General features: G+C 43.0%; 1 protein-coding gene across 2 annotated transcripts in view; it reads right to left on the bottom strand.

Annotated features, from left to right (window-relative positions):
- The window catches only part of NOX4 (NADPH oxidase 4), a 127,819-nt gene that overhangs the window by 53,670 nt on the left and 59,320 nt on the right, over positions 1 to 14,829 (bottom strand). For both annotated transcript variants that reach the window (XM_072993556.2, XM_072993558.2), the window contains one exon: positions 8,473 to 8,533. In XM_072993556.2, coding sequence (XP_072849657.2) covers positions 8,473 to 8,533 — 61 coding nt within the window. The remainder of the gene's footprint in view (positions 1 to 8,472; positions 8,534 to 14,829) is intronic.

The following is a 14,829-nucleotide window of genomic DNA, read 5'->3' as shown; positions in this document are numbered from 1 at the left end:
TCTGGGGCACAGGCGCAACATCTGTGGGCCTGATCTGCCAAACTGCAGTAAGTGCCCATCTCTACCTGGTGGACTCGAACACTCAAATTTTTATGACAATTTGGTGGTCCTATAAAAGCATTACCCAAACCTGATTTCAAATTGATATGAGGACTCACAACATACTGATTAGGTGCTCTTTTTTTTAAAATCACTTTTTGGGTCCATCTCATTTCCTGGAACCCACTCCAGTCAAATTTCTAGGAAGAAATCGAAAGCAATAACAGATGAGAGCTTGATGATCGTCTCTTGATCCTTGTTTGTTCACCACTGTTTTTTCTCTCTCTCTGCTCTCCACCCCCACAATACATATCCTTCACTAGGAATTAATGTAAGTTAGCTAATGAGCATGTTTTGTCACTCCCCTCTCCTCCCCTCCTCCCGCTCCCCCAGCAGCCTGGATCAAACGTTGTCAAACTGTGGTCGCTATCGATTACATGTTCCACTTTTCAGCTACCTTAATTACATCCCTTGGGTTGCTCAAGAAAATGCAGGGCTCAGCCTGTCCCTTGTACTTTTTATTACTCAATTATTGCAAGTTGCCAAGAACCACAATGGTGTGCTCAAAGGCAGAATCTACACAACCGAGAGCGAGGCGCAGGGCAGAGGGCGCCCTCTGTACCCCGCGGGACAGTGTGCAGCCCCCACGATTTTTGTGTCAGCACCAACCTGGAATTTCATGATCACAACTTCAGTTGCCACAACTTAGATGTTATAGATGTAAGTGAAAGTACAGAACAGGATAGGCAGAATGGAGAAGTCTCTTGCGATTAGAATGTGTTTTGGGCTTTTTATGTAAATTAGAAGAATATGAGTCAGGGGGGGACATGATAGAGATGTATTATAAAATATGCATAAATGTACAGAAAATGGGTAGGGAGAAGCTTTTCTTCCTGTCTCAAGATATATCTGCACTATTCAGTTAATGGTTTTATACCACCTTGTTTGGCATAGAATCATAGAGTTGGAAGGGGCCTATAAGGCCATTAAGTCTCTCCCCTGTCCAGTGCAGGAATCCAAATCAAAGGATATCTCCCAGGTGGTTGTCCAATTTTCTCTTGAATGCCTCCAGCGTTGGAACACTCACCACCACCTCCCAAGTTATTTGGTTCCATTGTTGTACCACTCTAACAGTTAAGAGGTTTTTCCTTATATTTAGCTGAAATCTGGATTCCTATAACCTGAGCCCATTATCACATGTCTTGCACTCTGGGATGATCAAGAACAGATCCTGCCTCTCCTCTGTATGCTAATTTTTAAAATCTTTGAAGAGGTGTGAGTTAAATCCCAGAACTCCATAGGCAGACAAAAGTGGTATCAAGCTGCTATCTCTTTGCAGTGCAGATACATCCAAAATAGTAGAGCTTAGGGTCATCCACCAAAGCTGAACAGCAGAAGACCGAGGAGAGAGTGAAGGAAGCACAGAACATTTGCTACCACAAGATGTTGCAACGGACATCAACCTGAATGGTTTTAGATGAGATTAGGAATATTCAAAAGGCACAAAACGATCATTGGCTTCTGGTCATGTTAGCTATATATTACCTTCCAGGGCAAAGGTATTATATGTTTTTGTATCAGTTGCTAGGGATCTACAGGGGGAGAAAACTATCCCCTTGTGTCTGTGTGAATTCTTCATTGTGTGAACAGAAAGGGAGACTACATAGTCTTCAGCAGGCATGTTGGCAAGTCTTTCGGTCCAAGTTCGAAGTCTGAATCCAAGTCTTTGGTACAAGACCAACATCCAAGTCTTTATTAAAAACAAGGTTTTAATTGGGACTTGGTGGGTGGGTCCCAAGTTGCAAATAGACTTTGAGTCATTAACAAAAAATGAGCAGAGTCTGAGTTGAGTCAAATCTGACTTGACAGCAAGTCCCACGACTCAAGTCTCCATACCTGATCTTTAGTCCCTGTCTACTGAAGTTATGGAATATCAAGGGCTGAGATCGATTCCTGCTGTCTCCATTTGGTAGTTAGGACAGGGAAACAGGACAACATGTAGAGAAACTATCCTTATTCAGCAGCTCTCCAATCCAGTTTTCTCAAAAAACGGAGAGATTATTCCTATCCCCACCCTATCCTCTATAAGAGCAAAGTCTGAAGGGGAGAGTATCTCTTTGCTTGTGGACTCTACAGTTCAACAAGAACCCAGATTCTAATGCTAATGATACCCATCAGTCACAGTGACAGATAATCTCTCCTCCTTATCACAACAATACACCCACAACAAGACACATTAATCACCCATCTCCTGAAAAGGACAAAAGCCTATCTCACAGCCATAAATACTCCACTCCCAAGCCAACTGCAACAGAGCACAGAGTGCTGTCCTCTGAAGATGCCGGTCACAGAGACTAGCGAAACGTTAGGAAGAGCAACCTTCAGAACATGGCCAAAGAGCCCTAAAAACCCACAACAACCAACCCAGATTTTCCTTGGATGTTTCATTGCAAGGGGAGCCTATTTGTGAGCAAGAACGTCTCCTCTTCAGACCCATCCCCGATCAGGGGGAAAAGGGATGAGGGAAGGGGTAGAGCCAGTCTGACCTCCCTAACTGTGTTGATGAATATGGATTAGGGAATGGCTCAACGGGCTTACTTTCACTGAAGACTAATAGAACTGGTTACACAGATCAGAGATTAATCCTGAACAAACTACTACATATTCAGAAAGGAAAATTTATTTTTGAGTTAGGGACAGGTTTGTGGAGAAACAGTAGCCACAGAAAGTGCTGAGTTCTCCCTTATTCTTCACCCTTTCGCTCCTCAAACTTCTCTTTGCCACTGAGTGTTTTTATTTCTCTTTGTTGCTGGGACTTGGACTTTGTTGTCCAGGGACATCCAAACAGCTAGGTTTTCCCCATCCATGATTAAATAGGTGGCTAGTAGTCCAATGCAAAGGTGTGCAGATACTGTCACTATATTGTTTCATCACCAAGTGGCAGTGGACACGGAGGGTTCCATAGAGTCACGCGTTTCCTGCATCTTCTTCTGTTATTGTTTAAGAAACACATCAACGCACAGTAGATCCAGTGGAATCAGATGCATATAAGGAAGTCATACATAACATAATGTCCACTGATCGAAATGTACAATACCACTAAGTCTGAATCCAACCCACAAATGTAGAAGTGGCTTCAAAGGCCATCCAGTTTAGCCCTCTACCAGTGTAACAGTAGAGGCCTGACGGTACAGGATCCCTGATTGCCCCAACCATCCAGCAAGATTCCCTGATGGGTCCGGTTTGTGCCTAAAAATGCCCACTAAAAAAGAATCCACCACTTGCTAAGCAGTCTGTTTCACTGCTGAATACAAATTCTTGCCAGAAAGTTCTTCTTGCGGTCCAGAAAAAGAATTCCTCTGCACTTCGAAAGTGTTGTTTAATGCCCTATCTTTCCATAGTCACAATTTTCTCCATTGCCTCTGTGACAGCCCTTCATATCCTGCATGTTCCAATTCTGTAATTAGCTGTAGAAACTCTTCAAAGCAAAACAAAAGGTAGGAGCAAGCAGGAGACAAGGACAAGCAAATCAGAGAGAAAAGAATCATATTTTCTCTCTGATTTGCTTGTCCTTGTCTCCTGTTTGCTCCCGCCTTTTGCTATTTTTTTCTATATTTTCTCTCATTTCTAATTTCAGATAGCAGAGACAAGAAAGATCACGGGTCAGGATATGATCTGGTTGCTTGACAGTAGGACCAACATGTCAAATGCCTGAGCCGAACTACAGTGTTCCTTGTTATTATTCCAGCTGGTGTGTCGCGCCAGTGACAGCAACTTCCTATAGCAGCAAAACATGCTCTTGCTTGCAATGTCGTCTTCATTCCTCACTTCCTATTTAATGAGAGCCTGAAATAAATTTAGACAGAAAGAGAAAAAAGGGGAGAGGAATGCTTCTCCGATACACAGCTCCGATGGTGATGGCGTTTGTTTGTTTGTTTCCCTTGCTGCTGCATTCCAAGAAAGCCAAAACACACCAAATGCCATTGAGAATGCCAGTCTTTTTTTTAAAAAAGGCTGTTGTACAAAAAGGTGCAGCAAAGGGGACCAGAAAAATTGAAGAGATAGAATATTGGAAATACTGGTGGTCCATTTACAAATATAAGAAAAACCTGCATTTTTCTGGTTGGGAACAGAAAAAGAAATGGAAGTTGTCAATATGAAGATGTCGAAGATGCTTAACTGGATTGTGCAGGCATGGAACACACCATAAAACCCTCCGTTACAATCAATTAATGTGTTGATGTCGACATGCTATCTTAAACTATTGATGAGGATCGATGTGCTATGCTTAACCTATTGATGAGGACGCCTCTCTTGTGTTATTATCAACTAAACCTGGCTGCATCTCAGCTGTTGAGTTGCAAAACATTCATATTCTGAAGTGGTTATGCCATGGAAACAAGGAATTCCAGGTCATTCAAGGGCAGTTTAACACATGCGTGTTCATCACTCAGTCATCACCTCCAACACTGAGTTTTGACTGAGCATATTAAAACCTCAGTGGAGGCAATGTTTATCTATGGCTGTCATGAGAAGTGAAAAAGGGTGTAGTTTGGTGACAGAGCACAGGAGCATGGAGGCCCAAAATGACTCAGATCTAATCTCATTAGATCCAGATCTAATCTCTGGCAGCTCCAGGTACAGCCAGGAAAGTGCCTACTTCTAAGCAGAATAGCAATCTGAATAGTGCGCATGAAGCACACATCTCAGTTACAAAGAGGAAAGAAGGGCACACACCTTCCAGAAGGCTCCTGGATGTGTGATTCCACTGGAAATGAAGGGCAAAGGAAGCACATCACATCATCAAGGGAAAGTGGCTTTGCCCCCCACTGATGTCACCACTGTGGTTAACTATGGCACCTGGACCCCCACACAAAAACAGACATGGGAACTGCATGCGTGTATGCCTGAGCCATACATGGCTCAAAGTCCGCTGAACCACCATCTCATTCTGAATGCACATGATCTTAACTGATTTCGGAAGCTAAGCATGGCCACACCTGGTTAGTACATGGATGGGAGGCTACCAGAGGTCTCCATGTGGGGCTCGGAGATAAGTCTGCCAGAAACCCTGAATCGCTACTGATAGCTACTGCCATTCAGAGTTGAATATTCTGGCCTAGGTGGACCAAGGATCTGACACAGTAAGGTAGCTTTCTACATTCCTAAGCATTAGGCATAATGAATAGATTACCGTGGCAAAAAAGATGAGTAATCTGGATTATTTCTTCCCCTACAATAACCAGTGCCACAACAGCTGATCTCCCATTATATCCACTACCAGTCTCCTTTTCCTTTTATCCAGTCCTGAATCTGGAACAGGTTTCATTGAAAACTTTCCTTGGCTAGTATCCTAGTTAGTATTGACTTGTCCATGTGACGGTGCCACGGGGATCTGAAGAGGTGCCAGCCATGTTTCTGATCACAAGCCAACAGCACCTCATTGGTTCATCATGGCAGCCTCTCATGCACAAACAATGAACAAGTCACTGCCTGTTATTCTTCGTGCCAAATTGAAATTAGAAGTCCCATTGCTCTTGAATTCCAGAGAACACCAAGAGATGTTGGGGATGCTCTCAGAGCCCGAGAGATATATCGTGGAACATGAAAGGGATTTGGTAATCTCAGCATGACATAAGGTGTCGATTAACCTGGAAGCAAACCAAATGCCTAGCTTTAAAATCCCCTTATCTAACGACTGCACATTTCGCCATTTCAACTGCAGCCACCATGCGTGGCCTTGAAGGCAAAGCAGGATATTCCAGGAAAAAAACAACAACCCCAAAACAAAATAATTTAAAAGAAGAGGCAAGCCAAGAGATCGACTAATAATTAACACTCAGAGTAAGAGCAGTTTGTTTATATTAAAAATAATGGACAGTCTGTGAAAGAAGCCAAATTAAAGGACACCTGGATACCCAAACAGCAATAAAAATGTTGATGTGTTTGTTAGGAAAGCCAAGAGGACAAATTAGGAACGGTGCTTTGGACATTTAGTGATGTGAAAATAACTTATAGATGGAACCCTGTACGAAATGTTAGTTTTGGGTCTCAATACTGGTTAACCCTCAGAGAACTCACTGAGAAAAACAAAATGGTCTTGAGTGAGTCATGGGGTAATTTTTGGACCCCGGTGAGAATTCTGGAGTTTTGAGGGTTAGCAGAAGGTCCTTGGAGTTAGGGTTAAGGTTTCAAAGCAATATGCACTTGTTGTACTTCTTGGCTCAAATGAGATGTCCCCTGCTCCTCCAGAGGGGGCCCATCTAGTGACAACCGAGCCCTATTCTGTCTCTGGGTTAATGAACATGCTTTGAGGGGAGAAGCTAACCTTACTCTCTCTTTGTTCACACAAGTAGCAGCAAATTGGACAAGGGGAACTTCCTGCTGTACACATACAGAAGCTCCCCAGAAAATCTGGGTTCTTGTTCACATGAAGCGCCCACACGTGAGCTGGACCTTTGTCTTCTTTGGACAACTCATTGCTCAAGTGAGCAAAGTGAAAACAGGGGAGATGGGGCTCAGCATATTAAGAGACTTCAGAGGCTACTGAATCGTGGTTCCCTAAAAAGCAGCCTGGGACATTATTTATCCGAAAGGCTCAAATCCTGCCCAGTGGATGAGGTTTCCGGAAGTTAAAGACTTTCCCAACCTGTCCTGCAGCCCACAAGCAGTTTCTCCAAAATGACAGGGATCCCACTGAAGCCTTGGGACCTTTCAAACAAGGGAAGCACCTGGAGTGCTTTATTGCCAAAGTGGCTGCAGCCGATGGCATTGCCAGCCTTCTGAGGTTCTACAAACAGGATTTCAGCCAGTGGCTGGAAGAAATTATTTATTTATTTAAAATATTTATATGCCACCATTCTCCTAAAGCAGTGTTCCCTAATCCTTGGGCCTCCAGATGTTCTTGGACTTCAACTCCTGGCCAGCAGAGGTGGTGGTGAAGGCTTCTGGGAGTTATAGTCCAAAAACATCTGTAGGCACAAGGTTGGGGAACACTGTCCTAAAGGATCCAAGATGGCTTACAGTATGGAAAGAAAAAAAGTTAAATGCCAAATAATAAACTATTGCAGTGTTTTAAAAGCATCAAAAAAGGATCGTATTAAAATACATTGAAATATGAAATCACACACTAGGTGTGCAGAATGACACCCATCAATCACAGTGACAGATCATCTCCCCCCTCATCACAACAAAACAGCCATTTAAAAAAACACACCCTGATCACAGGAATCACCCAGTGTCCTCAAAAGGACAAAAATCTGCTCCCACAGCTACAAATACTCAACAATCCCACACACTACACCAGAACACAGACAGAATTTTAGCTCCTGTTCTCTGAAGATGTCAGCCACAGAGACTGGCGAAATGTTACAAATAGAAACCACCAGAACACAGCCAAACAGACAGAAAAACCCAGAACAACCAAATATAAAATCCATTAGAAAGTGCCGCTTCTGTTGTCCTAGATTTGTTCAGGACATTAATTTGTTCTGAAACTTTTTAAGGAGCTGTAGTGGCGCTGCGGGTTAAACCGCAGAAGCCTCTGTGCTGCAAGGTCGGAAGACCAGCAATCGTAAGATCGAATCCACGCAACGGAGTGAGCTCCCATCACTTGTCCCAGCTCCTGCCAACCTAGCAGTTTGAAAGCATGTAAATGCGAGTAGATAAATAGGTACCACCTTGGTGGTAAGGTAACGGCGTTCTGTGTCTAGTTGTGCTGGCCACGTGACCACAGAAACTGTCTATGGACAAAACGCTGGCTCCATAGCTTGGCGACAGGGATGAGCACCGCGCCCTAGAGTTGGACATGACTAGACTAAATGTCCGGGGGAACCTTTACCTTTACTGGGCCACTGGGTGAATGGTTTACAATGTTTCAGGGGACAGCGCTACAGAACGCCTATCCTCCAGCTGTGTTTCTGTGTGAATTTTGCAAAAAATGACACAAGGTGGGTAAAATGTTGTCCTCTGAATCAGTTTTCTAACAACAGCAACAACAAGCTAAATCCATTGGTTAGGCCAGCTAGGGGAAACAAATCACAAAAAAACTGTGCAGGTTTTTGAGCTATTCAAAACTCTTCACCAGACTGCATGGTAAATAAAATGGAGGGAGGGGGCAAAGTAAGGAAAACTGCTGATTTTCAAGCCATGGAGCCGGAACTAGGATAGAGAAAGGGAGCTCCAGAGGGAGCCTGCCAAGCAGAAAAACAAAAGAATTAAAATATCCCCTCTCCCCCACACGTTATCCTTGTGTTTTGTTTGCTTGGTGGTTTGTTTGTTTTTTTAAAGATGAAATCCAACCCTTTGCTCAGAATCACTGGTTCCTCAGACTGAAGAAAATCCAGACAGTGAGAGAAAACTGGGTAACTTCAGGTGGTGTATAATGCAATTTGTTAAGTATGGAAATATAAATGTGTGTGGTTTTTCACATACCAGTCCAGTCTCCGACGACCTTAACATGGACTCCAAAGGTTGTTTTGGTAGCTGTTGGACACTGAAAAACGAAGCCAGTTAAGAGGAAATCGTTAATGGTTTCTTTAAAAGCACATGACATCAAAAGAGGATGGAATACTAGAAACACTACTCTTTTTTAAATTGTGTTTTGGACAACAGTACAAGAGGTGGGCAGAATACTAGAGGTGTGCACAACTGCCTGCTGAATTCTGGGAGTGGTAGTCCAGACTCACAAATCTACATACCTCTCTATCTACTACCTCCCAGGCAGCCATGCAAGCCGGATATTCCGGGAACCATCATCAAAAAGAGTACTTTTGCCAAGTTCTGCTCTAATCCCACAGTAATAATTCTTCTTTGACACAGCCAATATTGAATAATGCAGTCACAGAAAAAAGACTGATATTCTGGGAGCTCTATGGCAATTTCCACACCATTTTAAGGTATATCATTTATTCTACTCATTCTACATTTTAGTGGTTAGTGTTTTGGGAGAGATATTGAGGAGAGCGAGGTTCAAACCCGCCCTCAACCATGAAATCCATGAGTGATTGTTGGATGAATCATCGTCCCCCAGACAATATCTCCCTCACAGGACTGTTGTGATTGTACATGAGAGCTTCGCATTCATCTCCCATGGGAGATGAATAGGAAACCTGCCGGCACAGGTGGCCAGTCTGATTGGACCCTCCCCAGCTCAACCGGGCATCCACTCACCACTTGTTGCGCAGCATGCATGGCCATCATCATCAAAAGCATGCCGATCACAGCAGCAACCCGGCTGATACTGCCCCACCTCCCTGGTCAGCTGGCCACTCAGCAGCTGAGCAGGGAGGCTCTTCATACTGCCTCCTCGTTGGAGTGGTCAGCTGAGCAGCGAGGCAGGGCAGCAGAAGCTGGGCTACTGTGATTGGTGCACTTTCAATGATGCCGGCTGCATGTGCCAACCGACGAGTGGTAAGTGGACACCCAGTTGAGGGCGGAGGTCCAATTGGTCCAGCCACCTGTGCCAGCAAGTTTCGTATTCATCCCCCTCAGAAGATGAATATGAAACTCTCACGTCTAAGTTGCGATGATAAAAATGAAGGAAGGAAAATGAATGATTAGCCAGAAGGGTCAAGGGGTGGAAGAGAAAGAGATGTAACTCTGGCGGACATTTATGTTTGAACAATCGTACTTGCAAACAAAGACCTCCCCAATGACCAATCACAAAACAAAGCAAGGTAACTCACAAACTACAGGGCACGTGAAAAGCTTCTGTTGTGACGACTTGTGGGGCAGTCCCACAAAAATCACAGTCCCTTTATTTATGTCATTTATAGTCTGTTATTTCTTTAAGGCTCTCCAGGTGCCATATACCAGTGGTTCCCAACCTTGGGTAACCCAGGTGTTCTTGGACTGCAACTCCCAGAAACCTTCACTACTAGCTTTTACTGCCCGGGGTTTCTGGGAGTTGTAGTCTAAGAACACCTGGGATACCCAAGGTTGGGAACCACTGCCATGCACTATCTCTTCACAACAGTCTTGTGAGGTAATGTAACAGGGATGCTTGCCAATGGCACAAAGTGAACCAGGAAGCTTCATGGTTGAATTTTTTTTTTCCCAGTTTGGGCCTCAGGCTGACACTTTAAACACAATACTATGTTGGCTTCTTATTTCAGAAGCATTTTAGATATAAGGTAATATTTACAACAACCTTGTGAGGCAGTCTAGCAGAATACAGCTCCTGTACTGACAGCATGTCATAGGCAGTAGTGGGCAGGAGCTGAGGCTGAAAGAAATAGCGGCTTACCCAAATCTACCAAAAAACTAAAGTCTCTCTCCTCTTTCTTTCTAGAAAAAACTCTATCACAACAGCCTGGCGCTGGGATCACAATCTCCAGAAGAAAGAAGATTTGTAAATCTTTCTCCCAACGCTTGGCTTGCCTCCAGTATTGTCTCCCGAACAGAGTTTTCACGGACGTCATGCTGCTTTCTTCTGAAGTCAATGAAGAATAAACAGCTTGGCAAGCCACCTTTGTCTGATGCCTGCAGATGCTCCAACAGCATTACTTTGATAAATGACTCATAAAAACGCTAGATTTATTTCTTTTCCTTCAGATTTTCAGAAGCATCTTTCAGTGCTATCTGTAGACCTTCAGGGCTCCTCTGAGGCTTCCTGCAAGCTTAGCCAGCCAAGTAAATCTTGTTTTAAAAAAAGAAACAAACTCCATCATGTAGGACAATGCTTTCCAACCTCAGTTCCCCAGATGTTTATGGACTACAACTTCCAGAAATCTTGGCCAGCACAGCTAGTGACAAAGGATTCTGGGAGTTTTAGTCCAAGAACAGTTGGAGACACAAAGTTGGGAACCATTGCCCTACGTAGGAGGTGGATGGGGAAAGCATAGCTCTTTAGATAGTTAGACCACGATTTCCATCAGCTCTAGCCAGCACAACTAGTAGTGAAGAATGATGGAATTTTGTGTGTGTGTTCTGGACTACCAAGTTAGAACTGACTTGTAGCAACCCTAATGAGGCTTTCAAGGTAAGTGAGATATTTAAGGAATGGCTTTACCAGTTCCACTCCCTCCAGTGAGTTTCCATAGCTGAGTGGGGATTCGAACCCTGTTTTCCAGAACCCACGTCCATCACTGTATCCACCACACCACCCTGGGAACCCATGATGAGAACAGTAGTCCACCAATATCTGAAGTACTGTAGTCAAGATGAGGCCAAACAGATTGTCTATATATTTTAGTTAACATAGGATATTGTTGATTTATGTCAGTGCAAGTACAACTGCATAATTCACAACAGCCAATTGTTGCTAATTGAAAAGTTGCTGCTCTCACTCCTGGTCATATGCCAGTTGCATGACTTGTGTGTGTCCAGGAATGTGAGAAGCAACTCATAAATTAACTTGCCACTTTGGTTTATGCAATTACACTTAGTTCAGTGTAAATCCCAAAGAGGATTCTGGCCACAGTACATTATAAACTTCTATGTTGTTTCAATGACTGGTGGGGGAGGAAAGGAAGCAAGAGTAGGAGCAGATATTGTCCCCAGAATCAGGTGCATAGGAAAATAATGGTGGAAAAAACCAACAAAATCAATAACTACAAAAACAAAGCAGCTAATCAAAAGGCAGCTCTTACGTGATTCACAAAAAGCACACTGGGACACCTAATTTTTACCTAATGCAAAACTTAAAATGTAGATGTCTGGAAATTGTTCCTTTCAGCGGCCTTTGGATTTGTTTTCTTTTTAATGTTTAAAATTTTGATTTCATATAAAGAGGAGTAATCAAGAAGATCATTCATGAAGTTTGTCTGTTGACTGGACTTATACGCTGCTTTTCTTCCAAAAGTTATTTTAATCCAAGGTGTGAAGGTCACTGGGCATATTAGAGGAAGTGGATTATAATCATAGAATAGTGAAGTTGGAAGGGGCCTATAAGGCCATCTAGTCCAACCCTCGGCTCGATGCAGGAATACAAATCAAAGGATACCTGCCAGGTCGTTGTCTAAGTTTTCTTAAATACCTCCAGTGTTGGAGCACTCACCAGCTCCCAAGGTAGCTGGTTCCACTGTCGTACTGCTCTAACAGTTAGGAAGTTTTTCCTGATATTCAACTGAAATATGGCTTCCTGTAATCTGAGTCCATTGTTGCATGCCCTGCACTCTGGGATGATCATCAAGAACAGATCCTGCCCCTCTTCTGTATACCCTTTCAAGTATTTGAAAAGTGTTATCCTGTCACTCCTCCATCTTCTTATTTTTTATAATCCACAAAACCTTCTGCAAAAATAAATTAGCTAGTCTTGAGGGCTCCACAGGACTTTGGTTTCTCTCTCTCTCTCTCTTTGGCAGTTGCCATTCCTTTGAAAGAGTGGGATGACTTCTAAGTTTGAGTCTGAATTGTTTCCCACACTACTTTAAGGGTTGGTTTACAAGGGACTTTGTGGACTAGCAAGTCGCATACATCACCAAAGAGGAGAGGAAAGAGCACACTGCATATGCTAATTCATAGGCACATATGCAAAATTAAGACCACCCTCTTTAAAAGATTCTTTGTAGCCACCCTACAAGTATTTAGCCTCGAGATGCACATTCTTAAAGGCACATTTCCAGATAATTCAGGAGAAATCAAAAATATTGGCCGTAAATATTGGCATGACCCTGGCTTATAGCAGCCTATTACAAGTCTCCGTTAAGAATCATATTCTCCAGCTACTCACACACCAGCCTACTTAGGTTTGAAGGGTTTGGATCTGAGGCTCTCCTGAAACCAACCCACCCACCTCCTCTTTCAGAAGTGAGTAGATGATAACAGGAGGCAGCGCTTTTTGTAGAGTTTGAAAATGTTAGGTTTTTTTGGACTACAGTTCCCAGAATCCTTTAACCAGCATTGCCACACACTATAATCCTGTGGGTGGTCATTTTGGTGGCAACAGTCTGTCTTTGTAATCATCTCCCCTTGTGTCCGTTCACCTAGTTCTGACTGTAATTCTTTTCCAGCGAGAGAAGACAATGTATTCTTTGTTTAAGGTTTTTAGATCTTTCAGACTTTTTTTCAGGTTTCTTTGAAAACAAGAAAACTGCTCTTTTGATTACTGGGTTCAACTCAGTATCATATTTGAAACAGTTTTGTATATTCTGGATTAAATCCAATTGTTAGTTATAACTACTACTTATTGGCTGTAACCCAACAGTTACATTGCAAATATGCTTACGAAGTCGGTGGGTACCTAAGTCAACTTTCCCATAAGTTCAATTGATACAATGCGCCTAGTCTAGATGTGACTTTGCTAAAATGCTTTTCCACAGTTATGCCAGGGAACAGAAAATGGCATAACTTGCTGGACCTAATTGTAGCTAATTAATGAGTTCCTGCTTGGCTTCTTGATTGCCCAGTAAGCCAGCCAATTGGTGTGCCATGAGGAAGCACAACAACCACGGATTAATTAGTAGCAATTAGCCATCATTTCCTTTTCACTGGAAAAAACTACAGAACAAGATTTGGGCCATTCATTCATTTGATAGATCTCTATCCTTCTTTTCCATCAATGAGTTTAAGGTGGCAAGCATGGTTTTCCCCCTTTCTATTTTAATGTCACAACAATTCTGTGGGGCAGGTCAAGCTGAGACAGAATGTGACTAGCCCAGTAAATTTCTCAACTGATCAGGAATTTGAATCCTAATCCAGTACTCTAATTACTATGCCATTCACCAAATGAATGGGACTTCCATAAATTTGACTTTAAGAAGTTCCATCTATTCAGTGAGCCCATTGTAGCTGAAGCTAATACAGTGGTGCCTCACTTAACGAGTGCACCGTATAGCGATGTTTCCGTATAGCGATCCCTTTTTCGGGATTGCTATACGGAAGCATACATGATCTTCGCAATGGGGAAAACCCGCATTGCGAAGATCGGGTATTGCGGTGGCCATTTTGGAGCCGCCAAACAGCTGTTCGGCAGCTCCAAAATGGCCGCCGGAAGCCCGGAAATGGCTGCCGGCAGCCGTTTTCACGCCGTGCCCTCGCTTAGCGAGTGCGCGAAAATGGCTGCCGGCAATTGGAATCCTCGCTGAACGGGTAAGTAAGAAAGGTATTGGAACGCATTAAACTAAGTTTAATGCGTTTCAATACATTTTCCCTACCCGTTTAGCGACGATTCCGCACAGCGAGGGTTAATCCGGAACGGATTAACCTCATTATGCGGGGCACCACTGTAATTAAATATATCCCTGTTGGTTTATTTGTTTTGTCAAGGTTTCAATCTTTCTCTGTATAGGGTGTTAAAATAATTAAGGGAGCTATAAAAAAATAGCCCTGAAAATGGCACTCTATACACGCAACATTTCAAAGTTTGACAGTTTGTTTTAAATAAACCACTCTTTTCTTTTAGCCATTCTGGGAACCTTGCAATGTGAGATCTTAAGCTATATGTTTTCTAAATACACATAAAGTCATATATTTTAGAGCTTCAGAAAACCATGGAAGTTGCTGACACCGGGTTCCGTACACTCCAGGATCATATGCGAACATGACTGCTGAAAATAAATGACTCTCCGGAGGGAAGATAACAGTGATAGCTAATGTGTAAACCAGACCGAGGTCTGCAGCCCATCAGCAAAACACTTCACTATGGCTGCCAGATGGCTCTTATTTGAAAGCTGCATGGATTATTTCAGGTTTTAGATCACATTTTAAGTATCTATTTTATTGTTTCACTTTCTGGAACAGCATCAGCTCAAAAAGACATCAAATCACAAAGCTGCTTTTTCATCTCATCCTGGTCGTTGATACAAGACCATAATTCATGTTTCCAAAACTGAAGGGCCAATTTTTCAA

This window comes from Pogona vitticeps, chromosome 3 (genome assembly GCF_051106095.1).
Source record: "Pogona vitticeps strain Pit_001003342236 chromosome 3, PviZW2.1, whole genome shotgun sequence".
Classification (NCBI taxonomy): Eukaryota; Metazoa; Chordata; class Lepidosauria; order Squamata; family Agamidae; genus Pogona; species Pogona vitticeps.
This window is presented reverse-complemented; position numbering and strand designations above follow the sequence as displayed.